This window comes from Impatiens glandulifera, chromosome 2 (assembly GCF_907164915.1).
Source record: "Impatiens glandulifera chromosome 2, dImpGla2.1, whole genome shotgun sequence".
Taxonomy (NCBI): Eukaryota; Viridiplantae; Streptophyta; class Magnoliopsida; order Ericales; family Balsaminaceae; genus Impatiens; species Impatiens glandulifera.
This window is the reverse complement of record NC_061863.1, coordinates 43,511,840-43,539,663: the sequence shown is the minus strand read 5'-3', so window position 1 is coordinate 43,539,663 and position 27,824 is coordinate 43,511,840. Positions and strand designations below refer to the sequence as shown.

Genomic DNA, 27,824 nt, shown 5'->3' with positions numbered 1-27,824 from the left:
ATAATTAAAATATAATTTAAAACATCCTATAATCTAAATTAATATTCAATATAAGATATTTAATAAAAAAAATTCAAAACCAAGTCTAAGCTACATATCCAACTAATGAAATCTTAAAATAATCTTTAAAGGCAATAAATAATAATTTTAATCCTGACAAAATAAAAACAAAATTTTACAAAAATCTCAAATAACTAAATTAGTTTTATTTAAAAAATTATAGTACTTATTTATTTTTGTTCGTTCATTTTTCAAAGGATAATTTAATTGGCTGATAACCAAAATTCATTGGCCACAGTGCTTGGATAACACAGACTTCGAATTCCGGCGAGATACGCCGTCCGTCCGTTCCAACTCCCGGCCGGATTCACGCTTCACGGCATAAGAAACTGAAGAACTGTTGTCTTCCGGCGATGATTCTTTCGACTGTATCTGTAACAACGTATAGTTCCTTCGGCTTAATTACTGTCGCCTCTTCTAGCGGCTGCCGCCGTAATCGACTGGTCCGATTCGAGGTTCGAGCATTTGTTGGAAAACATCTGCCTCCGCTCCAAAAACATGTTGATAAATCCTCCGTTCTCACCTCAAGTCTTAATCTCCTCGAATGGGATAAGCTTTGTGAGTCCGTCTCTTCATTTGCTGGCACTTCCTTAGGCCGAGAAGCATCTAAGGTGAGTTGTTCCAACTTTCCACTGTTATCTTAGGTGTCTCTACGTAAGCAAATATTTAGAAATTTGTTATTGGTTGGTGGTGTGTTTGTTTCTCTTAGGCGCAGCTTTGGCAACTGAATCATACTTATGAAGACAGTACGAGACTTCTAGGCGAGACAAATGCGGCAGTGGAAATGCACAAGCATGGTGACATTGTTTTGGACTTCAGTAGCATTGATATTGCATTGGTGAGTATATTAGTGCCTTTTCACAACTTATTTCTGTCTATTTGAGGGAAAATATTGAGACTGTAGAAGTTGTGAAGATTCGTTCATATTGGAAATAACCTCATAAGGAGATTAGCTGTAGTAAAACTTTAAGGTTTGCATTTGCGGAGAGTTTGGAGATGTATCAATATTTATTCTGTAAATAAAAGAACATGGAATAGGAGTTTCTATTCGATAGCGAAGAATATCCGCAATGGAGAAAATCAAGGAGCACTTGAAGAGCACTTGAAGATCTCTAGTTTATTTCAAATCATTTGATTGATTTGATTTTCATTATCGTTTGATTAATTGATTTTCATTATCGTCTCCCATTACATATCTAGCTATGTGAGTGTACATAAACCTACGTCTAGCCTGTAAATAATATATCAGAAATACAAAGATCTCAATGATCAGGCACTTCACAACTTGTGTTTTCAGTCACTTCAATTATTTATTTTTTCATTTCCGTGCATGCAATAAGTCATGAAAGGTCGAAGTTATGAAGAAAAAACAACTCACATTAACTAAGGTAAGTATGAGAGCCTAGGGTCCAGGGTCCAACCATTTCCTTCTTGTTGCAAAGATATAATTTTGAAATTAGAGTTCCAGTTTAACGTCTTGCTAGTTGGGTTTAACTCAGTTTCTTTTTCAATCTGATATGGCTCGTATTGCTAGTTGTATTTTTTTTTCCATATTGTCGAAATAAAAATGTATAACTTTGGTTGACCATGGTGTCACCTTACTGATTGGTGTAACATTTGCTTATAATACTCTTAGGTAAAATCTGCAATTCAACATGCCCGCAGGAGCCTTCCCGTTGAGGGAATTGAAGCCTTGTCTATTTTGACCCTGCTACAATTGGCTGAAACACTTCAACTCAATCTTAAGGCTGCCATCAAGGTAGATCCTGATTGGTACCAACGCTTCATGCCTATTGCAGACATGGTAATCAAATGGATATTGTCTTCACATACTTCAATGTTCGCATATGTTTTCTTGCTTTCATAGCCTTGATCCTTTAAATTCCTCTTGCAGATATCAGATATGGTTATAATCCAGTCATTAATGAAATTTATTCAACGATTGATAGATGAAGATGGTTCTGTGAAGGATACTGCAGTAAGGATACCTCCATAATTTGATTGCCTACTTGTACAATTTTATATGGATCAATGCTGTTTTTCTTGGTTTTCAGAGTTCTGACTTGAAGAGATCTCGTGATAGAGTAAGGGCACTTGAAATGAAGGTAAATCATAATCTTTGTCTTTAATAAGTTACATCCTCCAAAAGAAGCAGTTTGGATGTGTGCATTTTATTCTCCATTTATAGAAAGATAAGGAGGGGTTTTCTTGGCTTACTTTTGGCAAGTTAATTGGTACTGGAGTGGATATGTAGAAGCCATTGTAGATAGATATCAATTCTCCATTTGTGTAGGTTCAATGCTTGTTGGGCAAACACATTCTGGTGGTTTGTGAAAAAGAAGCCATGTGATTTTGTTTGTTTAGTGTGTATATTACACCTTTCTAACTTGCCTGGATTTTCCTCCTTCAATCAGTTAAACCAGTTGTTGGACAGCCTAGTCAGGAACAAGATGACAGAAGCATATTCTCACGTAAGATGTACTCCTTGTTTGAGTAATCAATTTCCCATGCTTCTTCATGACACTGTGTAATCTGATCAGGAATTGTGTAATGTTGGCGGAAGATGGTGCCTGAAATTGGAGGGGGCTGATCCACGTGCAAGTGTTCAGGGGTTATTGTTGACCAGGTGCTCTAAATACTTGACCTGCCTTAATTATCATTGCGGATGCCATGTTATGTTGTTCATTTCTTGTATGATACTGTATTAATCATTTAGTTTGTATTATACATATAGTTTCCCCTTTTTCTTTTTCATTTGTTTTGTAGTCTAATTAAATTGAAGAGGAAATTTTTATCCATTCTTGTTGTCAGTTGATTGAAAGATGTACATCCTTGTGATTTCTGAATCATCAGTGTAATGTAGATTAGAGGGCACGGAAATAGCTGAAATTAAAACCATCTGTGTTCTGATATTTTCTATGGGTTTCATTGTACACTCAGCAATTGTTATGTACATGTTAATTGACCCTGTCATGTTTATGCATGACTCCATTCATCTGCAAAATAATTGCAATGATTTGGTGGTTTCTTCCTTTATCTTATAACCATTAAATTAATGTACCACCCTTGGATATCAATGTTTATAAAGATTCAGAGAAAGAAGTCCTCTAAATCTATCTTCTTTTGTTCCTCGGTCTTCATGTGGTGATCTGATGGTTAAATAGAATTCCTGAGCAATAATACTCTTTTGTAGTGGTTCAGGTACCGGAAGTATTGTTGAGCCACTGTCTGCTGTTCCATTAAATGATGAATTGCAGCAAGCAAAAGCATCGGTAGCTTTGGCAGAAGAGGAGGTTCTTCTAAAGATAACAATGAAGGTTTGCAAGGGTTCTCTTCTCCTCAGGAAAATGCATGTGATTCTAAATTGTGATAAACAAATTTATTTTGGGGTGCAGATGCAAGAGGATCTTATTCACATGGAAAACTTGCTGAACAGTGTAGTTAAACTGGATGTGGTAGGTCTCAATCTATAATTTTATATTAATTCTAGTTTGTGTTTTTGAGATGGGGCTGTTTTTTCTTGAGTCAGTTGTAAAAAATTGGAATTTTCTGCATTTTTCTGCTTTCTTTTCTGGACAGAAGAAACACTTTTAGCCTCTGTTGGCAAAAGAAGGCTAAATGGTATCCCTACATGAATTATGTGTTCTCATAAGCTTATCCATGCTTTTTAAAAATATATCCTGAAAACATGCTACCTGACTTTGCAAATGATGCAATTTAGTGATGCTTAGCTTTTTTACAGATGCAGATGACTTTTTGTCTTTAGTGGGAATGGGTATAGTTTGAGGTTGTGTATGGTATTAAAATGATATGTCTAATAGGCTAGTAGGTAGGATTATTATAATATAATTATTATTGTATAGGAAGTTATATGCAGTTAGTATTTAGTTAAATTAGTAGTACTGTAGTAGTTATTAGCAGTTATTTATCATTTGGTAGTTATTTTGATTATTAATTAGTATAAAAAGTAGTTTGTAATAATATTATATGTTGAATTGAATTAGAATTGTTTCTCTTCTTTGGGATTTCTTCTTCTTTCTAAGGGTTCTTCTCTTCTGCCTCCTTAAATGGAATTCTGTATCAGGTTGATCTCTTTAATTTTTTGGGGGCAATCTTTTGTCCTTGATCTTGCAGCTTTGTTGCCTTTCCATTGTAATGAATTCCCATGTTTATATACTTACCATTTTCCCAAAAGTGAAAGTGCAGATCAATGCCAGAGCAAAGCACAGTATTTCATTTGGAGGTGTAAGTCCTGATCTTTTTCTACCAATAGCTAAGGATGGAGATTTTCTTGCGCACAGCACAAATGAAAACAAAAGTTCAGTAACATCACATCCTTCTGAGTGGAAATGGATGTTGTATCTTCCAAAGGCTTATCATCCTTTGCTACTTCAAAATCACTATCAACAGTTAAAGAAGGCCATGAAGGATGTCAGTGATGCCACTGCAGTAAGTAATGCATGGATTGAATGCATCGAAATTCTGATACATTTTGTGGAGACTCATCGCTCTGTTGTAGAGTGCAGAAATTCATGTCCTCAAGGTCATGAGTTCGAGTCTTCACACCCGGAACATTTACAACAACACAAAAATCTTAAAAAATGGTAGAATATTTATTTGGAGCAAAATGCCGTAGAAGTTTTATTTGGAGAGAAAGGCTGTAGAGTTTTTATTTAGACAAAAGTGCTGTAAAATTTGTTATTCATTTCCACTAAATGCTGTGAGAATCTCTATAATTTAGTCATGTTCTTGACCTATTGTCCCATTTCAGGAAAATAGGAGGAGAAAACAAGGTGGAGTTATGACTGGAAAAAATTTAACTGACATAGATTTGCCATCCTTACAAATAAAGGTTACCGTGTTTCAGAGATAGCTTTCTGTAATATCCAATATTACTTTACCAAAATAATAAAACATCTGACGTGCAGCTTCAGTGTTTGACTAGTATTTTGTAACATCTGGGTTCAGGTTACCAAGTTGAAAGAAGCTCGTCCAGTTCCTGTTGATATTTTTGTGGATAAGAAAACGAGGGTTCTGGTCATGACTGGCCCTAATACTGGAGGGAAAACCATTTGCTTAAAAACAGTAGGGCTGGCTGCTATGATGGCAAAATCCGGTACTTTGAATACATCCTTTATTTCTGGGCGATTTTATCTGCTTATATTCTTGCATGGAATCTTGTGTTTTAGCATATTAATTGGTTCGATTGATTTACTATTTCAGGTCTTCATGTGTTATCAGCAGAACCTGTTAAAATCCCTTGGTTTGATTCTATATTTGCTGATATTGGTGATGAACAATCCTTGTCACAATCGTTGTCTACCTTCTCTGGCCACTTGAAACAAATTAGTGTAAGTTGGTTAAACTACCAGCTTCATATTTTGTACTAGTTTTTGTAGTACACTTGATAGACATCAACTACCAGGAAAGCAGCTACCTTGCTAGATGGCTATGGCAAAATGATAGATAGATGAAGAGAGAAAATGGGTTGGACAGTGGGTTCGGGTAGGGTGTTAGGATTTGTTTGGGAGGACACTTCAAATGGTAATGGCTGTTAATAAAATTTTAACAGCATCATGAAAAATTGGATATTGTGACCATTATGCATATTCAGTGGACAAAGTCAAGACTTTTGTACAAGTTCAAGTGGCTATTTGAGTTTGTTTTTTTACTTTTATATTCCACCAATTCCCTAAAATTTTAATTTGATATGCCAGTAAATGTCCTATACTTGTTTATCTAATGTGTATTAATTAGCATAATAATCAATTTTATATGAATCCATGATTGTCCATCCTATCTTGCAGAACATTCAAAGGCATTCGACGCGGAGATCATTAGTTCTATTAGATGAAGTATGTACACAATTCATTAAGAAATCTGAAGTGAATCTACTTTTATACAAAAAAACAAAGTTTACCTTGTCACCTTGAGTTTAATACTTTATAGTTTATATAAGTATCTATAATAAAGATAATGTGATATAATAATATTCCTGCTGTATTCCCTAGGTTGGTTCTGGGACTAATCCCATTGAAGGAGCTGCATTAGGCATGTCGCTGTTAGAATCATTTGCTGAAAGTGGTGCTTTCTTGACGATAGCTACAACACACCATGGTGAACTCAAAACTCTAAAGTATAGGTAGTCAATCAAATTCACTTGAAGTCAAGTTCTATCAAATGCAAAAAAGAAGAAGAAGAAAGAAGCAAATATTTGTATCATTGACAAACCACTTATATTATATTTTAAATATGATAGTAATGATGCCTTTGAGAATGCCTGCTTGGAGTTTGATGAAATTAACCTGAAGCCAACTTATAGGATCCTTTGGGGTGTGCCAGGTTAGATTTTTCACAAGGATCTTCTATTTGCTTTTCCTATAAGCACATTAATTTTGATAATAATTTATGTCACAGGACGTTCAAATGCAATCAGCATATCAGAAAGATTAGGGCTTCCACAGATCATCATAGATAATGCCCGAGGGTTGTATGGGGCATCTAATGCAGAAATTAATGGGGTAAGTGTACAGTTAGTTACATTTTTACAACTCAAGCTTTTGGAAGCATCTGAATTTAGCGACTGAGATTTTTTTGTGAGCTATTAGAATCTAGAGCCTTGTTTGATGAAGGGTTAATCAAACTAACCCCTTATCCCATCATCTCAATCAAATCATCAACTAAAATACCCTTACTTTATTTTTTATAACATTTAAAAATATTAAATACAAATGATATTTTAGTCATTTAACCCTAAATAATTCATTGTTTCATCAACACCTAGATCTAATAAGCTCTAGGTCATCTCAATTTACGAGTTAAATGTTTTTGCTGATTTAATGCAGGTCATAATGGATATGGAGAAACACAAGCAAAATTTTCATAATCATGTCAGTGAAGCACAACATCATCTTATGTAAGAATCATATCAAGTTCATATACATTGTTCCAAGCAGAACTAGACCGAAAACAGTTACAATTATGAAGTGGATTAGAATAAACTTGTGTCATAAGAGCTAGGAAAAGTACTCAGCCTGAAATTGTTTGGTGTTGTTCTGTAGGCTGTCAAAAGATCTTCATGAAAAGCTACTAGTGACAAAAAGGAAGGTTGTGGATCACATCTTGGAGCTAAGATACAAAAAGATGCAAGAAATATCTCATATTTCAGCAATGGCGCGTCCACTTCTTCACAAGAAAGTAAGAGAGGCTCGTGCAACAGCTAGTCAACATCTTCAGCATACACTAGGAACCAAAAACCAACAAACTTCCACAAGTAAAAACCAACATAACTCTGAAGGAAACAAACAACAAACTGTGGCAAGTAACAATGAACAACTCATTGCATCAAGTGAGGATTCAAAGTTGACATCAAAACCAGGTAATTTTGTAACAGTTAGAAAATGACGAGATAATAGAATGCAAGAAGAGATGGAGAAAGGAATGGCCTAAAGCCTTTAAATGAGAGACTTGACTTGAGTTTTACACTCTTCGTATTCATTCATTCATACCTTTTCCTCACCCTAATTTCTACCTATTTATACTCAATCCTTAATAGTGCAAATCCAAAGCATATAAATAATTGCATCAAAGTAGCCCATGGCCTTAGGAACATAAAATAACACACGACAAATTTTCACTACAATCATATTCTAACTTTTGTTTTCTTCTCTAATCTTGTAGCGAAACATGCTAAACAACTGGAGATTGGTGATAAAGTAGTTATTTCTTCTTTAAGAAAGGAAGCAACGGTTATAAAAGTGGAACTATCGAAAGGAGAAGTATTGGTTCAAGCTGGCAACATGAAATTGAAGGTGAAACTTTCTGATTTGGAACAATAATGCTTCCCAAGGTATATAAGAAATATTCTTCTAGTTAACTAAAAAAAAAATACATGTATATTTTTTTACTAATTAAATTTGGGTAATTGTTCATGTTTAGATATGAAAATGATTCAATATTGAGAAATTAAGAAATATAAGATCTAAAAATGAGGTTGAAATTAAGAACAAGGAGCGGATCAACTTTTTCGTAGCCTGCATCCCAACCTAACCATTACCTCAGACGAAGCTGCTTGCTGTGCATCCAGCGACATTGGTAACCTTGGGTCTTATTTGATATGGGGTTATTTGAATAACCTGAGGATTATTTTCATATAATCTCTCATTTGACATAATTTATAATAATAATAGTAATGATTAATAAATATTTTCATTATATATAATAATAATAATAATAAATATAATTTCATGCCCAATATTTTTATTAAATATTTTGCATGAAATATCATTAAATAATATTAATAACAATTTTAACATCATGCATAATATTTAAAAATAAAGTATTATATGCATGATATTTTATTAAAAAAAATAATAATAAATTCCAACATCATTCACAATATTCTTATTCAATATTATGCATGATATATAATTAAATATTGTGTATGATATATCATTAAATATAATAATAATAATAATAAATATAAATAATAAATAAAATAATAATATATTAATAAATATGATAATAATAATAAATAATGTTCCAAAATTATGCACAATAATAATATTAAATATTGTGCATGATATATCATTAAATAATAATAATAATAATAATAATAAATTCAACATTCATTATATTCTTATTTAATATTATTATATATAATTTGAAATAAAATAAAATATATTTCAACATGCTTATAAATACAAAATCCTAAACTAAGTGGCTTTGAAGAAAATGTTCATCTATTTATTAATTTGGTGGGGAATATTAATTTATCTTACTATTAAATTCATCTTTGTATTAATAACGCCGAATAATCAAGTTTTTTTATTTAATTTTCTTATGAAATTTTTTCATCATTCCGGAAAAACCTATTTTAAAGATTAAGTCATTCGGTGATCCTATCTTATAATTTTTATTCGATAATTCTTTTGCCAAACAAAAGCGCTCATCATGAATAAATTGAATGACATGAGTTTCATCATTGAACAAAAAACCATATTTTTTCTCCCACAAAATTCGAAACCCTTAAATCAAACTCATTCAATACTAAATAATAAATATTTTTATTAAATATAATTTCATGCATAATACTCTTAATGAAATATCAATAAATATAATAATAATAATATAATTTCATGCACAATATTCTTATTAACTATTTTGCATGAAATATCATTAAACTCTATCAATTTGAATGACTGAGTCTGGTTTAAGGTTTCGAATTTTAGAGAAGAAAAAATGTGGATCTTGTTGTATGGCGAAAGAATTATCTAATAAAAATGGTAAGATATGACGAATGACCTCGTCTTTAAAATAGTTTTTTCCGAAATGCTGAAAAAATTTAGTAAGAAAAAATAAAATAAAAACCTGATCAGCGGCCATTACTAATACACAGATGAATTTAAAAAAATGAATTTAATAGTAAAACAGCTTAATACTCAAAGACCATATTGATTCTTCTATCTCTTGTATCAATTCTTTTATCTTTTTCTCTACTCTCTAGTTTAGGATTTTATATTTATAAGGATGATAAAATATATTTTATTTTATTTCAAGTTATATATAACAATATTAAATAAGAATATTTTGAATGTTGAAATTATAATTATAATTATTATTATTTAATGATATATCATGCACACTATTTAATATTATTATTGTGCATGATTTTGGAACATTATTTATTATTATCATTATTATTATTATCATATTTATTATTATTATTATTATATTTATTAGTATTAATAATATTATTATAGTATTTATTATTATATTTATTATTTATTATTATTATATTTATATTTATATTTATTATTATTATACTTAATGATATATCATGCACAATATTTAATAAGAATATTTAATTATATATCATGCATAATATTAAATAAGAATATTGTGCATGATATTAGAATTTATTATTATTATTATTATTTATTGATATATCATGTACAATATTTAATTTTAATATTATGCATGATGTTGAAATTGATATTATTATTATTTAATGATATTTTATGTAAAATATTTAATAAGAATATTGTGCATGAAATTATATTTAATTTTATTTGTATAAATATACTATGCTATTTTGGTGACACAAAATCACTTATTATTTTGTTCAAAACCAACTATTGTATTTTTTAGGTTAATTTTACAATAAAATTGTATTTTTTTAGGTTCATTTTATGATAAAAGGCTTGAATTTGCATTGGTTTAACTTAATTAGGTCATACAGTAAATTAATAAAAGATATATAATAGTTTGAATTATTGATCTCTTCTTTCTTGTTAGGTGGTGAAAAAAAGGAAGGAATAATTGTTATATATAATAATTTGTAGCTCCCTTAGTTTTTTTAATGACCTATATTTCTTAATTTTCATGTCAACTCTATTCTATCTATCTTTATAAATTAAAACCTTTTTTTTTTTTTTCAGATTTAATAAAAATAAAATGATCAAAGTGGTAAAATCATAGAGGGTAAATTTACCAGATGTCATCAATTGAATTTTGAAGCAAATGAAGGTTAAAATATTGAGATTGAAATTTATATTATATTAAATTATTTTTATAATATTGTAGCATTGTTAGATTAGATTTGTGTATATTGTTGATTGATTTTACAGGGTTAAATTATGAAAAAGATGAGAATACTAAAGCACTTATAATAGAAGACTTTGTACCATGTATATGTCATAAATTTGAAAGTAGAGAAAGTAAAGAAGATATCTATCAATTTTATTTGGCATGGGCTAGAAAAGTTAGATTTAGTATAAGAAAATTGAAATATTATATTAAATAATAAATTAAGAAGAGAGAAAGAAGAGAGAATAAGAGATGACAGAATGTAAATGAAAAAGATTTGAAGATGGAAAAGAAAGAAGATAGAGAGAATAAGAGATGACAAAATGTAAAGAAAAAAGATTTGAAGATGAAAAGGAAGAAGATAGAGAATAAGAGATGACAAATGTAGAGGAATAAGAGATGAAGAAATATAATTTTGGATGGATGTAACTAATTAGGGTAAAAATTGAACTAATATATAGTTAAACATAATATTTTAAAAAATATCTTTTATTTTTAAACTAATATATTGAACTAATGTAAAAGTTGAAGAACTAAAAACATTATTTACTACTTGCATATTGCATAGCTATGTAACTTATGTTGAAGAAAAGGTTGAACAGAGATATATGATAGAGAAGAGAAACACAAATTAATGAAATTATGTTAAGCGTGTATGAGTGTATGATGTAGGTAAGAAATGATTTTAAGAGTAATGATAAAATAATTAATATATTTATTTAATGATAGTTAATTAGTTATTAGTTGAAATTTGTCAAGTCACTTAAATTTTATTAATATATATTAATATTTAATATATTTGGGTATTGAGTATCGGGTTTGAGTTTCCAACACTCCCATCCCGACCCCGAACCCGATCGGGTACCATTCACTCCCCATCCCCGACCCCGATTTAAAATACCCAAACTCGATCATCGGGTACCCACGGGTATTGGGTATACGGATACCCATTGTCATCCTATACCCGACTATATTAATATGAAAATAAAATATTTTTTTTTATTAAAACTTAATGTGACTTTTGAAATGCCTATTCATTACAAATGTCATCATAAATACATCATTTAATTTGATTTTATCTTCACTTCAACTTTAAATTTTTTATATTTCCAAAAAATATTTCTCTACATTTATCTTCTCCTTCAACTTTCACACTCATCGTGTTCATATTTAATATTTAATTTTTTTTCAAGCTCCATTCAAATTTTTCTTCACTCTACAACAACAAAATTTTCTTCAAGATCTACAAAAATTATTATGTAAGTAGGTAATGTTTTGATTTATTTTTTTAATGTTTCGATATTACAAATTTTAAAATTATTATGTTTCATTTTCTTCTACCTCTATAATCTTGTAAGTTCTTAAATCGGGTAATGGGTACCCAACGAATTAAAAATGAGATAAAAATAGAGATATTCGTCGAGTTCAAAGAAGTAATATAATAAAAATCATGTTCGAGAATGAATACTTCACAACCCGTCGTGTCGTGTAGGGTACCTGTGTTTGCCATCCCTATATTTATAAAATTAATTGTATTAATTTATTTATTTGAATAAATAATATATTTTTTTAATTTATAAACTCATACAATTGTAAAAATTGTAAGTATTTAAATGGATACACGAATCATATTCAATAATCTTCATAAGTTTTGGTTTGGGTTGATAGAATTGGAATGCCAAAAATCATCCCTTCACGGAAGGAAGAAGGAGACGTTTACTCGTTCAAAGGTCTGTCTGGTTGATCGATATAGGGCAAATTCACTCGCATGAATCGGATCACCATTGTCTTCCTTCTATAAATAAGCATCCCCTACTTTCTCGCCTCTTTTAGCTTCTCCCACCAACTTTACTATAGTCATACATAAAGAGACGGAGCTTGGCTTTTCACATCGTTTCTTTGTTTGTGTCTGGTAAGTCGCTCATTCTTTTCTCCTTTACTTCATAATTCTTTTGATTCTGTACTTGATGTTGTAATCGCGAGCCTTAATTTAGGGTTGTTAGCTATTTAATCGGGGGATATCTGTGCTCGAGTGATTTATTATTAACCTTTGGTAGATCTGCCTTGTTTATGTATATAAACAAATTATAGAAGCCCTAGAATTGATGATTTTCGTATGTATGTATGCATGCATTCTCTTACGTTGTTGGTGGTCGGATCTGCAGAGAGTTTGGGAGCACCCTTCAATATTTCTTTAACTACCAATGGAGGTATTTGGAAAATGTATGGTAGATGTGCCTACAAATGTTATTTATCTGTCCAGTATTCTTGGCCAAGATGGGCCAAACAATGTTCACAAATGTGATTTCAAGTGTGAAAACGAACACGTTTGTGGAAACGTGTATAGGTGCAGGCTAACAGGGCTGACTCACGTCTGTGACAAAAACTGTAACCAGAGAATTGTGTATGATAATTACAGCTCCCTTTGCAGAGTGAGCAAGCAGATTTTCCCTCTAACACCTGATGAGCAGCAGGCGGTTAAAGGTGTACGCAGGAAGCTCGATGCTGAGAGTGATAATACTTGTGCTTTTAAACGTAGTAGGATTGATTCTCAGTTCAATCCCTCTCCTTTCGGGAGGTCCTTCACTGCTGTTGTTGGTCCAATTAGTATTAGTCAAGTTGGAGATGTGGACATGATGAACTAGACCATTAATAGAGCTGAAGAAAACTGATCAGCATCAACTTTACTATTATATTCCCTATTTTCTGTTTGAACTCTCCCGTTGAGTCTCTAGTAGTAGTAGTATATGCTTAGCTAAACTGAATATGTCAGTACTACTTTGAACTTAAATCCATCCTCTATATGTGGGATGAACTTACTTTCTTATCTCCTCATTCTCATCTATAACTATTACCCTGACTTTGACATTTGTTAAATATTCCGGATTTGTTCCGGTTTCTGCTCAACATAGTACTAACTACAGGATTCCTCTGTGCAGCAGCCTCATATCATATCTAATCATTTTCCTTGTATTTTGTTTCAAAATGGGAATTCTTGACGACGAATTGTGTTTCCTGATGTACAGGTTCCCAGTAATAAATAGTGGGTATAGTTGGTTTGTGTGCAGATGAAAAAACAAATACATCCATTGTCTTGGTTTTGTTCTTCCTTACTAGGGCCTAAACATTATTAATGTTGGTGTTGCAGGGTTGGAGCTGGGATATGAATAAGGAACATTTGCTTAATTTACTGTGATTTTTTGGAATATTTGAGTAGTTTAGTATAATAATAAAGAGAGAGTGTTGTTCTGATTTTGTTGTCTTTGATTATGTTTGTTTCAGGGAACAAACAACTCTTAAATTGGAAACTTGTCGAAAAGGAACACCAACCTAGCTGTGTTGATGTTTTCAGTTTGTAGTGTAGCAAGTTTGAATGTGGTGTTTCAATGGAGTGAGCTGAGCTGATGGCGGTGAGTCTGACGGAAAGAAGAAATTCAACCATATAGCCTGTATGTTTTCAAATCACTTTTTTTTGTCTTGATTAATGATTCAGTTGCAATATATATTCATATTCTCTTTAAGTTAGTTTATATTATGAACCCACTATTTGTTTTGGATTAATTTTGAGTATATACTATGAAAACATTTCTAAATTTTATATGTATTGTTTTTCTTAATGGGTGGAATTAACTTGATTAGCTAGGAATGGACCCCCACAGTCTCTAGCTAGGAAGGAAGCTTTGAAGTTCATGGACATGATGAAATAAATTTAAATAAGTCAAGCATAACTCTGTCTCCAAAATCTCTGTATCGCAATGCACATCAAGAGTGATCCTACTGCGGATGGAGAGAGAAAGCGTCTCAAGACCGTCTCCGACTGCGATTCCGTCCATGTCATTCCCTACCTGCCAACAGAAATTATTACAAAAGTCCTAATCAGACTTCCCGTCAAAACCCTCGTCAAATTGAGGTGCGTATGCAGATCCTGGCTCGCTTTGATATCTGATCCCATGTTCGTTGAGAAGCATCTGAGAGCTTCCACCCAAGACAAGGGTTATGCACACCATAGACTTATTATGAGCGCCGGTTGTCGTAGTTTTGAGGTAAAATCATGTTCTCTCTCATCTGTTTTGAATGAAGAATGTCCTAGTACACATGATCACTATTATCCATTGAAGCACCCGCAACGCGTTGTTTTGATAGTTGGTTCTGTGAATGGATTGGTATGTATCGCTATAGACAAAGGTTCTGTATTTTTATGGAACCCATCTACTAGGAAATCAAAGAGACTGCCCAATTGTGGCTTTAAAAAGCGATCAGGCGGATGCATTGGATATGGGTTTGGCTATGATGAAGCTAGTTCTGATTATAAGGTGATTGTTACTAAATCTGAATTATTTGGTGAAGCCCCTTTCAAGACTGAAGTAAAGATTTATGGGTACAAGAGTGATTCATGGAGGAGGGTTGAAAATTTCCCTAAAGGCATTCCCATGGATGCTCCGGGCACCTTTGTGGGTGGATCACTTCATTGGGCTGCGAGTGAGTTCAACTATTCTTGGAGTGTTCGGACACCTATCATTTCTTTCGATTTGTCAAAAGAAACGTATTCTGAATTCTCACAACCCCGCTATGGGAAGGGTGCTTTGGATTCAAAGCTAGGAGTTTTATCTGACAACCTCTGTCTGCTATGCGTTCGTTATAAACGATTCGATGTATGGGTGATGAAGGAGTATGGAAAAGTAGAGTCTTGGTCTAAGTTGTTTTCAATACCGTATCATAATCAGCTAGAGGTTTTCCCGGATTCGTATTCTGTCCCCTTGTGTATTTCATTTAGGAAAAATGAAGTGCTTTTGGTGGTAGGATCGCAATTGGTGTTGTATAATATGGACAACCGTACGTTTAAGCCTACCAACATTCAAGATTGCCTTCAAGTATACCACCTTGAAGCATACACTTATATTGAGAGCCTAGTCTCGCCTTATCCTGAATGATGCAACATAGAGAGGTAATTGATGGTGAAATGGTAAAAGTATTTTATTTTGATCCTTTACTGACAAAATGATTTGGATTTATATGATTTGAAGCATGAAATGTCAGTTTAGATTACTCTTTTTTGCTGCCAAGTTTAGATGACTACATCTTATAAAAATAAGGACATCTAAACATGCTTCCAAAGTTTTCATAGACTCTATGCATAAAATTTGACCCTGATTTTTTTTCCTTTCTAAATATCCCCTTGTCTTGCATTTTGATCTTGTTGCTCGGAGTGTTAATTTAAAAATATTCTATGGAAGGGAACTTAATCAAGTGGATCTTAGAAACTGCATCATAAAACAACCATAAACCATCTCTATCTTTGAAGGATTTAGGGTATGTACTTTTGTGATGAAAATGAGACATATTGTAGGAACGGCATATCCAAGAGAATTCTCATAGTTTAGAGGAGTCCGCTGAATAAACTCCATTCATATATACATTAGTTGATTCTTCAGCCATAGATTCATACAAATTCAAATGTACTATTCTTTAAGCTTAACTTTTCAAATTCTTTTTCTTCCAAATAGTAATCATAGAACTACAAACATGATTACAGGAACTTTCCATTACTACAAATATGAGAACATGCTAGCTTGGTTGGTTTTCACTGTTCTGCATTTTCAGCTATTTGACAACTTATTACTGATGATGATGCTACTGCTTCTAAGTTTACCCTCACGTACTATTCAAATTGGCTCTTTTGACATGATGCATAAATACTTGACAATGGTTCATCAAAGCTCATATCTACATTTACAGGGGATTTGTTTTACATCGACTCATTTCATCTATTTAACAGCCCACTTTTCAAATAATTTTTATGTACTTATCTGTTTTTTCGATGAGAAAATATTTTCCCTCTTATATGAACACCAATATCAAAGTTATATACTAATTACTTACGTTCTCGCCAACCGATGATAATAGCCTATTTGAATACCGGTATATGGCAAAGTGACTTTGTTTTTGTACTATTCTTTTCCTTGTGAATATAAAAGTTGAGTTGAGCTCATGAAAACCCAAAAGAGCTCATATATAAGATTTGTTTGTTTTGTACTATTCTTTGCCCATGAAGGTTGATTTGTTTGACACACCTAAAATCTATCTTGATTCATTGATAGTTTTTTGTTACTGTTAAGCTACTTAAAATTAGTCTGTTTATTTGTAATGTTTTTCGTTTACACTAAGTTATCTTTATTATTTTGATTATGCAGAAAGTTGAATGCTGCGAGACTGCAACTGCAAAGATGAACCATTATTGAAAGGGTAAAATAATGAGATGTAGTTGCTAAATAGTATATTTACTCTCATTAAAGTTGAAAACTATTTTGTTTTTCATTTGTTATCAAATGATTGAATAATATTCCACTTTATTTTGCACCAAATTTACTAGCTATTTTTTTTATTTGTGATAAAATTATATCTCCATCTTCTTTGGTGCTATTTATTTGCCCTCAATATATTGTTTTGTTTATATTTTGTACATTACTTGTGAGTCTCTATTTTTTTACACTCAATTTCTTTTATATCTCTCACATTTTTCATATAAATCATAAGTTATATTTGAATAATATTATCACTTTTTATTTTCCCATCTCAAGAGTTTAATATTTTGCATTTTCTTTTTTTATTTATAAATTTTTTTATTTTACCTTTATTAAATATATGGTTTGATTTTACCTTCCTAAAATACAAAATTTATATATGTGGCTTAATTTTAATTTAGGTTGCTTAAGAATAATAAAATAGTTTGGAGGGGGAAAATGAGGAAGGTCTATATAACATTAATAATCTTTAAATTTTGAAAAGTAAATAATTGAAAATTTATCACCCATTTCTTTTCAAATCATACGTTAAAAAAAATATAAAGGACTAAGGCAAGAACATTCATCAAGTGGTTTTCAGTTCCCTTCACTAGGCTTTCATGTCAAGTGTTATAGTAACTAGAATAAAGGACTAAGGCAAGAACATTCGAGTCCACATGAATACTACTATATGGATCTTAATGATGTGAAGAACCGCAGCTTAGAACAGTTTTTTACATCAAAAGTTCAGGAACAGCTTCAAAAGCATAGACTTTATTCAAGACAACATAAAATTTGTGAAAAAATAAATAGATTGTGTGAGTGAGAGAGAAGAGAGACCTTTCAGCAAAGGAAGAAGGATAATGTATGTTTTATGAAATGGATATGAAATGTCAGCACCATAAAGGCAAAAGACCTCGAATTCATGAAGCAACCATGTTGTCTAAGAAGGAACATTACTCACCAGTATATTGTGCAAGTGTAGTAGGTGCAATGAGCTAGTCTTTAGTCATTCCTTTTTACATATTAAGTTTAAGCCTGAAGATCAATTTCAGGATCATGAGTTGCTAGTTATTAAATAAGAAAGACTTACCACAAAAAAAAATCACTAGTTCAATTTAATCCCTAAAATGACCATATAGAAAAGAAAACGCACTTATGAAAAAAGCACTTGTGAACCAATTGATGTAGATATATTGAAAGAGTGACATACTTGGCAACCTGGTGTAGTGGCATCAAGGCAGGTGCATATAAATCATTGCATATGTAAATCACTTCCCAATATCAATAAAACATAATGACAATTACCAAAATCAACCTTATACTAGATTGTAATTATATTTTTATTTTGTTAATGTATATGATAATGAAAAAATGTTAGAATAACTGAAACTTTTATCTGATCAACACATAGCGATTTTAAAATATTGTACACTAAAAATAGCTATTAATATTTTCACTCGAATTTTGTTGTGCATTTTTTTTTATGTCAAGAGTCGTAACATTTTAATTTAAAGATAGCGGATTTGAGATTATGAAAATTGATGAGAAGAAAGAAATTATTAATGAAAATTATGTTATGATAAAGACCATTTATAGTATCTTAGAACATTTATCTATTTTCGACATCATATTTTAAATAACGTGATTAGTCGTAAGATAGATAAGGTTATAAGATGTGATTAGTTGTAAGATAGGTAAGATAAAAAAAAAACTAGAAAAAAATAAATTAAAATGTTAAAAAGAAAAAAGATTTAAAATATGTTTTTATTGGTTTGAATAATGAGGTAAATAAAGAATTTTTGTTTTGAGCAAGTTCATCATGAGTATAATTTATCATACGAACTACTATTAACTACTAAGGAGGCATATGTATTGGATAATAAACTAAAAAAATAAAAAATAAAAAATTCTTATTTTTTATTTTATTATGTATATTTTAGATTATATTTAATAAATGTAACAGTTTTATTTATCATTAATAAAATAAAATAGTCAAGTTAATTTAATGTTATGGTAATAAATATTCTGATTAGAATATATATGTACACATATGTCCAAAATATATATAGATAATTGATTGGTCAGATTCATATTTTATATCGGGTTTGGGGTCGGAATTGGAGATATACAACAGTGAAGGTAGGGTTCGAGATCAATAATGAAGAGATTATTTATTTTTCTCATCAATCTTCATCTTCCATCTTTACTATTAATTTTTTAATTTTTTCAACATTTACTTTTTTTTTTAATCACATAATAATAAAATTATTATATTTTTCGATAAATAAAAAGGCTTGATCTTCTTTAGTTTTGATCAAATCATAGTCATACTATGATAACATTATAGCTTCCTATTGAAAATAGCTCAAAAGTACGAGATTTAGATTTCTCTCTCAATGAAAAATCCATTTCGAAGTAATCGACTACCGCGAAGAAACCCACCGAGAAGAAGACCACCGTCATGTTCACTAAGAAGAAGACAACTACCGCGAACAAGAAAATCGCGAAGAGGACGACCACCGAGCTTAACTGTAATGTTATTTTTAACCTAAATTGTAATGTATAAACTGAAATGTTCTTTTAAGGTGAATGAAGTGTAATGTCTAAACTTTAATGTTATTTTTTAAAACTATAGTGTAATGTCTAATAAACCGAAGTGATATTTGTAATATTGGTCTGTTTGGTAATATTGGTCAGTTTGGTAATATTGATCCATTTTTAGGAAATTGCCATTTTTGGGATCAATTGTTCCTGAACATGGCCATGTCTTGGAATAATTGCTCCTGAATATGGCCATGTCCCGGAACAATTGGTCCCAAATATGGTCATGTTCGGGAACAATTGGTCCCAAACATGGTCACATTTTGGACCATTTCGGATGCCAAGATGGAATGTTCATTATTATTTTTGTTAATATAGTTTATCTCTTATTCTTTAGCTTTATGGACCCCAAAGTTGAAATACACGATGTTCAAATCCCTAGTATTGGAATGACTTTTCCTTCTGAAAAGGAACTTCACGAGTTTTACATCGCATATGCCCAATAAAAAGGTTTGAGCATTTCTAAGTTAGGAGCAAGGAATGACCTAGATGACAAACAAAAGTGGTTCTCCATTGCTTTTTCCCAAAGTGGTGCATATTCTACAAAGAGGAAAATTTGTTTACAATGCAGACCTTCCTTGGTCTTTTTACGAGATTGAGGAGGGCTCCACGAACTGTAAGACTATGATAAATGTTGTAGTTCAAAATGAAGGTTCTGTTAAGATAACTAGTGTCTTTCATGACCATAACCATATCTTGAGTCCTAGAAAGTCTAAACATCTTATATCTCACAAGGTTCTAGATCCAAGTACGAAGAGAAGATTGAATTTAAACGACGAAGCTGGAATTAATTTGTCAAAAACATATCAATTACTTGTAGTTGAAGGTGATGGATATGATAATATGACTATTGATGAGAGAAGTTGTAGAAACTTGTTGAAATTCATTAGATGTATGTTGCGGAAAATAAGATTTTATCTTAACATCTATTCAGGATGTTCATGCATTTAGCGATTGTTAAAAAAATTAAGTTAATTTTTAAACCGGCCACACATTACAATTTTTGAATATTTATTCTAAATAATCAAAAAGGGAGAAATTGTTAGAAAAATTAAGTAAGTTAATTTTAAACGGCCAGAGAACTAAATTAATCTTAACTTTCATGTGCAGGAACAGACCAAGTCGTATAAATCGGCTGGAGACTGCATAAACCGGCTGTAGAATATACCAAAGTAATCCGGCTCCAGATGATCAAGAGGAACCGACTTCAACATCTCAACCAGACCGGCTAACAAGAAGGCTCTTAATACTAGCCGGACCATATTACGAGAAGATCAACCGAAAACTTCGAAATACAAGGTGACGTAATATGACGAAATAAATGCTTCTTGGGAAAATGCAAGAAGATAAGATCCGGATCAGAAGCGTGCAATAAAAACAATGATGATCTGCTTATCCAAAGATCCGAATCAGACACCGGAAGGTGCATGTTTGACACGTGTCCAAAGCTGCAAGCCGGTTACGTCATCAATACCTGACCGGTATATGCATGCTTGCCAAATGTCAGAAAGATGAAACGTGCACGCAACATCATCTCTGAACCGGCGTGGTTTCAAACTAACCAATCCTACGGTGAGAGAAGAAGATGACCGTCGGGATATCATTTACTATAAAAGGAAGACGAAGGGTCTTCATTTATTACGTTCTGAGAAATATTAAGAGAGAGAAATAAATCTCACGCGCGAACCTAGATAGCGAATTACATTTATCGAAAGCATTGTTATCATATTGAGTTATTTGTATTACATCAAGAGAGAAGTGGTGTAACCGGCGAGTAGCGAGTTAGGCTCGACCGACATTGTGAGTGTTGTAACGTTCAAAGTTAGTGGAGATCTTTCTCATAAATTGAGAAGAAGGGGTGACGTAGGAGGGTTTGCTCCGAACATCCATAAAAAATCTTGTCTTGTGCCTTTTACTTATTTCCTGCTTACCTACTCTAAAACCGAACTATTACTAACCGAAACATAATTCTTAACCAAAACTGGTCTATCTATCCTCCTTAACCGACTCCTTATAAACATCATCCAAACCGTTGTGTGTTGTTTCAAACTGAAATAGACATTTCCGCCCTTGAACCCGGTTCAAGAGTCTGTGACAGTTTGCGTAGTGTTGAGAATGGTTGTAGTCTCTAACCGGACTATCACCAATCAAAGTGTGTGTTGTTGAGTAAGCGGTCAACCCTTCCAAAACCGGAACCCCGGTCCTCCAAGGGCGATCCCGATCCTAACAAGTGGTATCAGAGCGATGTTCTTAATACTCAAGCAACCGAAGAAGATGGGAAGCATGACCCACAACGACAAGTCACCGATGCTAAATAGTGAAGCATTTAGCAGCTGGAAGAAACAAATGTATCTTCATCTGATTACGCTGGATGATGAGATGAGCATGGTTCTGAAGGAAGGACCGATAAAGATCAACAAGGAGATAGACGCATGGCCAACTGAAGATCGGAGAATAAGTAACCTGGACAACCATTGCATGAGACACATCTACAAGGCCATAGACGATAACACACTGAACAAAATATCAGATTGTGAAAATGCAAAGGAAGCCTGGGAAACGTTCATTCAGATCCATGAAGGAAATGAAAGGACAAAAGAAAAAAAAAATCTTGGTGGCTACCCAAAAATATGAGAACATCAGGATGAAACCGGGAGAAAATATGAAGGAGTTCAGCAACCGGTTCACTAGCGTGGTCAACGAGCTGCAAACACTCGGAAAAAGATACGATAACTGGGAAATAATTATCAAAGCATTGAGATCACTACCGAGCACATGGGATATCAAGACTATGGTGATGAGGGAGTCAAGCAACCTCGGGCAGATTAAGTTGCATGATGTGTTTGAAGATCTAAAAGCATATGAGTTCGAGATAAAGTCTCGGATCGAAGATGAGGCATCCACATCAACCGCAACCAGAGCTCTAGTTACATCGGTGGAACCGGCGGTCCATGTATCAACCGCTCCGGCTCCCGTCAAAAACGTTGATCAGATCAGTGAAGATGTGATGGCGATGCTAGCACAAAAATTCGGGAGATTTATGAAGAAGAATCAACCACCATCCAACAACAACTTTAATTATAATTATGTTTATAAATCTAATAAAAGATATTATAACTGTGATGGTTTTGGACATTTCAGGTCAGAGTGTAGGAAACCAAGAAGAGACGATCGAAAACCGGAAAACAACTACCAAGGCAACAACTATTAAGGTAACCGGTACTAGGGTAACAACTATCAAGGGAATGATTACCGAAGGAATGACAACTAAAGGAACGATTACCGAAGGAACGATAACCAGCAAGCCGATGAAGGAAAAGAAATACAAAAGGAACTTATCGCATCAGACGGTGGAAGCGACTGGGCATACTCCGACAATGAGAATGATGAAGAGAGAGTAACATGCTTCATGGCAAACGACGAAGAGGTATTTGATTTCTCTTCTGATGAATTTACTAATGAAGATCTGATTTCTGCACTCAACGAAATGGTCGCTGAGTTCAGAAACATATCTGCATATATACCGACTAGGTTAAAACATGAAACCGGAGAATTAAGTGGTACCGCTAGTGACCCATGCGAAACCACGGTATATGAACCAGTTAAACTATCCTTAGAAAATGAGGAGATAGTTCAACCGGTAACCGAAGAAAATGAACGAACACAATATATTACGGTTGCTTGGGAAAGATCCCGTGAAGCCGTAAATCAGATGTGCAAGTATAAGAGGCACCCTAAATGTAAATTTGGTATTGGATACAAACAAAACAAATCAAACAAATCAAATCACTCTAACGGGATGAAACTCACAAAAGACAATCTTCCTTTCGTAAGATTTGTCAAGAGCTCTTCAACCAACAATGAGGCAGAAACTGTCATAGAACCGGAACTAAAATATGTAAGTCCAACCGATTCGGAAAAATGGCTACATCATCAGAGAAGGAAAGTCAACCGGTCAGGAGATAAACGAAACAAAACACGTATACCTCAAACTCAAACTAGTCAAAACTATTCACCACCACAACACAAGGCACTCTTGGACAAAAAGCAAGAGGTTAAGCCAAATACCATTAGAACCATTACCGGGAAAGTGATTCGACTTATCAAAGCCTGGATCCCAAAGGGACTAATCAACCACGAACCCAACTAAATGTGGGTACCAAAAAGGTGTAAATATTTCTTTTTTGCAGGTTAGGAGAAACAATCAGCTAAGGAACTCGGAATGGTATTTGGACCGTGGATGTTCAAGACACATGACCGACAACAGTGGACTACTAGCTGACATTACCTATGAAACCGGAGCAGTAATAACATTTGGTGACAACTCAAAAGGTAGAACTGTGGGCAAGGGTAAGATTGTCCATGGTAACCTATCTATAAATAATGTATTATTAGTAGAAAACTTGCATTTCAATTTGTTAAGCATTAGTCAAATGTGCGATGTAGGATACAAGGTTGAGTTTCATAAAAATGCATGCTTAGTTAAAGATCATCAAAATGACATTTTACTAACCGGAAACCGGATAGGGAACATTTACAAAGTTGATTGGAAAACTAAGATTGAAAATCATGTATGCATGATAGCTGGAAATGATCCAAACTGGCTCTGGCACAAACGGCTAAATCATTTGAACTTCAAAACAATAAACTTCATCTGTTCTAGGGAATTAGTTTACGGTTTTCCAAATGTCAAGTTTTCAAAAGACAAAATATGTGCTGCATGTCAAATGGGTAAACAAATAAAGTCTTCTTTTAAAAGTAAAGGAAATCATCAATCTGAACGATGTTTAGAACTCCTGCATATGGATCTATTTGGTCCGGTTAGGGTAACAAGCATAGGAGTCATGCAATATACTATGGTAGTTGTTGATGATTATTCTAAATTTACTTGGGTAATATTTTTAGCTTCCAAAAATCAAGCAACACCAAACCTGATTAAACTGATTTTGAGAATACAAAATGAAAAATCTATTCGTGTAAACAAAATCAGAAGTGATAGAGGAACCGAATTTATAAACAGCAATTTAACTACTTTTCTTGATGATTCCGGTATTAGACACGGGTTGTCTAGTGCCAGAACTCCTCAATACAACGGCTTGGCTGAGAGAAGAAACCGAACTCTCAAGGAAGCCGCACGGTCAATGATAACCGATTCGGGTGTTGCTCAAAAGTTTTGGGCTGAGACTATCAATATCGCATGTTATACTCAAAACCGGTCTTTAGTCACTAAACGATTTTCTAAAACCCCTTTTGAGATATACTATGATATAATTTCAAACATACGGTATTTTAGAATTTTTGGTAGTAAATGCTATGTTCACATCAACGGCAAAAATTATTTGACCGCATTTGATGCTAAATCCGATGAAGGAATAATGTTGGGATATTCAGCTGTAAGTAAAGCGTATAGAATTTATAACACTAGAACTTTAACAGTTGAAGAAACATCTCACGTTGTTTTTGGTGAATCGGTTGAACGAAATACTGCACAACAGAATGAAAATTTTCAATATCTATTCTGATGATGAAGATGAGGTTCCAGTTTATAGACGATTTGTCAATGATCAAGCGGTTGATGCTGAACCTCAGCCTGATCAAGCTGCTTTATCGTAGAAAATTGACTCTTCAGTTTCAACTGAAGAAATCGGTCGGTCTGACTCTGTTCAGCCTACCGATCAGTCTAATCTTGATCAGCCAACCGAACGCTTAGAAAACACGTCTCGGATAAACCTCAGAAGGAATAAGAATCATCCTCTTGAACTAGTAATATGTAACATCTCATCACCCGTCCGAACTAGGCAAAAAAATTTGGAACACTATGAAAACTCAGCTTTCATATCACAAATTGAGCCGAAAAAGGTGGATGAAGCGTTGTCAGATCCTGATTGGATCTTAGCAATGCAAGAGGAACTAAACGAGTTTGAGAGAAATAAATTCTGGTACTTAGTCCTTAGACCGAAAAACAAACCGGTTATAGGAACACAATGGGTATTCAGAAATAAACTCAATGAAGACGGTTTAGTTACGAGGAACAAGGCCCGGCTAGTGACTCAAGGGTATAAACAGGAAGAAGGCATTGATTTTGAAGAATCATTTGCTCCTATAGCCAGACTTGAAGCCATTAGAATATTTCTAACATTTGCAGCTTTCAAAAATTTCAAAGTTTTTCAAATGGATGTTAAAAGCGCTTTTCTAAACGGTAAAATAAATGAAGAGGTGTATGTTAATCAACCTCCAGGTTTCAAAAATCCAAAACACGAAAATCATGTTTAGCGGCTAAACAAAGCTCTTTACGGTTTGAAACAGGCTCCGAGAGCCTGGTACGATACATTAACACAATTTTTATTTGATCACAAGTTTACAATAGGCTCAGTCGATAAAACTCTTTTCAAATTTGAGAAAAAGGAACACATACTACTTGTTCAAATCTATGTTGATGATATTATTTTCGGATCAACCGATCCAAAATTATGTGATAAATTCTCAAAAATGATGACTGACAAATTTCAAATGAGTATGATGGGAGAATTGAGCTTCTTCCTAGGGCTTTAGGTTAAGCAGATCGAAACCATAACATTCATAAGCCAGCCAAAATACACAGCCGAACTACTGAAGAAATTTGGAATGGACACATGTGTTGAGGCGGACACACCAATGAGCTCTTCCGTTAAACTAGACAAAGATGAAGACGGTCAAGTCGTCGACATCACGGCATATCGAGGAATTATTGGGTCATTACTTTACCTAACAACCAGCCGACCGAACATCCTGTTTGCGGTTAGAGTATGCGGGAGATTTCAAGCCAATCCTAAACAATCTCACTATACCGCGACTAAAAGGATCTTAAAGTATTTGAAAGGGACTCAAGATGTGGGACTTTGGTACCCAAAAGATTCAAGCTTCAATCTCATAAGTTACTTAGATGCAGACTATGCATGCTGCAAAATCGATCGAAAGAGTACAAGTGGGACATGCCAGTTTCTGGGAGACCGACTTGTCTCATGGAACAGCAAGAAGCAAACTTTAGTTGCAACATCAACCGCAGAGACAGAGTACCTAGCAGTCGGAAGCTTCTGTGCACAACTCCTCTGGATCCAACAACAACTAAGAGATTTTGGCGTAATTGTTGAAGAGTCGCCAATATTCTATGACAACACATGTGCAATAGCGATCACGTATAATCCGGTGTTGCACTCAAAAACAAAACACATTGACATAAGACACCATTTCATCCGGGAGCATGTTCAACAGAAACACATCCGGCTGGAATACGTCTCAACCGAACATCAAGTAACTGACATCTTCATCAAACCGCTACAGGAAGCTAAGTTCTCTCATTTCAGAAATATTTTAGGACTTACTGATAGCAAGCAACTTATGCCATAATCATCTATGCATGCTTTCAACATACATTATCATGAAAAACCAGGGTATGTGTTCAGGGAGAAGCTCTCGCTTCTCAAACCTTATCATAATATGACATTAAATATTCAAGGATGCTAACTGGGAGGAAGTCTCCGGTTATGCCTGATAACTTCATAATATCAAATCACATGTATACATACTAAGCGGTTCAAATGACTTGGTAAAACGGATAATCTTAGTCGAAAGCTGAACAAATGTTGATATAAATCAATATTTCTTCACAACGGAATAAGATATCTAAATAAAACCGGTCACGGAAAACCAACTAGTAAAAATGCATCATGGTTTCAGTAAATTGAATTTTTCCAGTTAACTTGGGACGGCTAACCGCGTTTTCATGCACCACTTGAGAAATGAAGCCTATAAATCATAAAATAGTATACCTCAATCGAGATGACGACACGTGTCCATCATCAAGAGAGGAAGACTAACATTTTGTCAATAGATTTATTGTTATCATGAAAATCTTTATTATGATTATTTTTGCATTGGAAATAAAAATTCTACACTTCAACAAGTTAACTCCTATTAATTAACCGATGACATCACTAAGCATGCTTAACCTACTAACCTAGCCGAACCCCTGGCTATATAAACAACCCTTAATCCTTCAAAACATTTCACAAATTCACTATTCACAAATCTCTTGAACTAAACCCATCACAAGAACATGAACTCTGACCCACTCGCCAAAAAAGATCTTGTTGGCCGATTTCAACTCCATATATCAATACGAAGATCATGATATCAAAGAAATGTTCTTAGCCATTGAAAGAAGCGGGTTAAGGAAGTTCTTGGAGAACAGATTTATCATCGACTACTTGGTAGTCGATGAGTTCTTCGAAACAACAAAAGAGGTGCACCGAG

At 33.3% G+C, this 27,824-nt stretch overlaps 3 protein-coding genes across 3 annotated transcripts; all 3 read left to right on the top strand.

Moving 5' to 3' along the window:
- Positions 1-261: 261 nt before the first annotated feature.
- LOC124924118 (endonuclease MutS2) lies at positions 262-7,937 on the top strand. Its single transcript, XM_047464190.1, has 20 exons — positions 262-671; positions 770-898; positions 1,697-1,864; positions 1,955-2,038; positions 2,115-2,165; positions 2,475-2,531; positions 2,601-2,686; positions 3,254-3,377; positions 3,456-3,515; positions 4,267-4,509; positions 4,832-4,912; positions 5,029-5,176; positions 5,284-5,411; positions 5,868-5,915; positions 6,072-6,202; positions 6,320-6,402; positions 6,478-6,581; positions 6,906-6,976; positions 7,122-7,438; positions 7,741-7,937. The coding sequence occupies exons 1-20, from the start codon at positions 414-416 to the stop codon at positions 7,896-7,898; spliced, it is 2,529 nt and encodes an 842-aa protein (XP_047320146.1). The 5' UTR covers positions 262-413; the 3' UTR covers positions 7,899-7,937.
- Positions 7,938-12,825: 4,888 nt separating this feature from the next.
- Positions 12,826-13,513, top strand: LOC124928094. Its single transcript, XM_047468625.1, has one exon. The coding sequence runs from the start codon at positions 12,852-12,854 to the stop codon at positions 13,290-13,292; it is 441 nt and encodes a 146-aa protein (XP_047324581.1). The 5' UTR covers positions 12,826-12,851; the 3' UTR covers positions 13,293-13,513.
- Positions 13,514-13,639: 126 nt separating this feature from the next.
- LOC124928093 (F-box/kelch-repeat protein At3g23880-like) lies at positions 13,640-16,997 on the top strand. Its single transcript, XM_047468624.1, has 2 exons — positions 13,640-15,592; positions 16,839-16,997. Exon 1 carries the CDS (start codon positions 14,403-14,405, stop codon positions 15,576-15,578), a length of 1,176 nt encoding a protein of 391 aa, XP_047324580.1. The 5' UTR covers positions 13,640-14,402; the 3' UTR covers positions 15,579-15,592; positions 16,839-16,997.
- The last annotated feature ends 10,827 nt before the right edge of the window (positions 16,998-27,824 follow it).

Bases quoted from the DNA above. Each gene is read 5' to 3' on its own strand.
- LOC124924118 (XM_047464190.1), top strand. From the start codon at position 414: ATGATTCTTTCGACTGTATCTGTAACAACGTATAGTTCCTTCGGCTTA. The intron at 3,378-3,455 runs GTTTGCAAGGGT...TTTGGGGTGCAG, and splicing joins TTCTAAAGATAACAATGAAG to ATGCAAGAGGATCTTATTCA. The intron at 5,412-5,867 runs GTAAGTTGGTTA...CCTATCTTGCAG, and splicing joins GCCACTTGAAACAAATTAGT to AACATTCAAAGGCATTCGAC.
- LOC124928094 (XM_047468625.1), top strand. From the start codon at position 12,852: ATGGAGGTATTTGGAAAATGTATGGTAGATGTGCCTACAAATGTTATT.
- LOC124928093 (XM_047468624.1), top strand. From the start codon at position 14,403: ATGCACATCAAGAGTGATCCTACTGCGGATGGAGAGAGAAAGCGTCTC.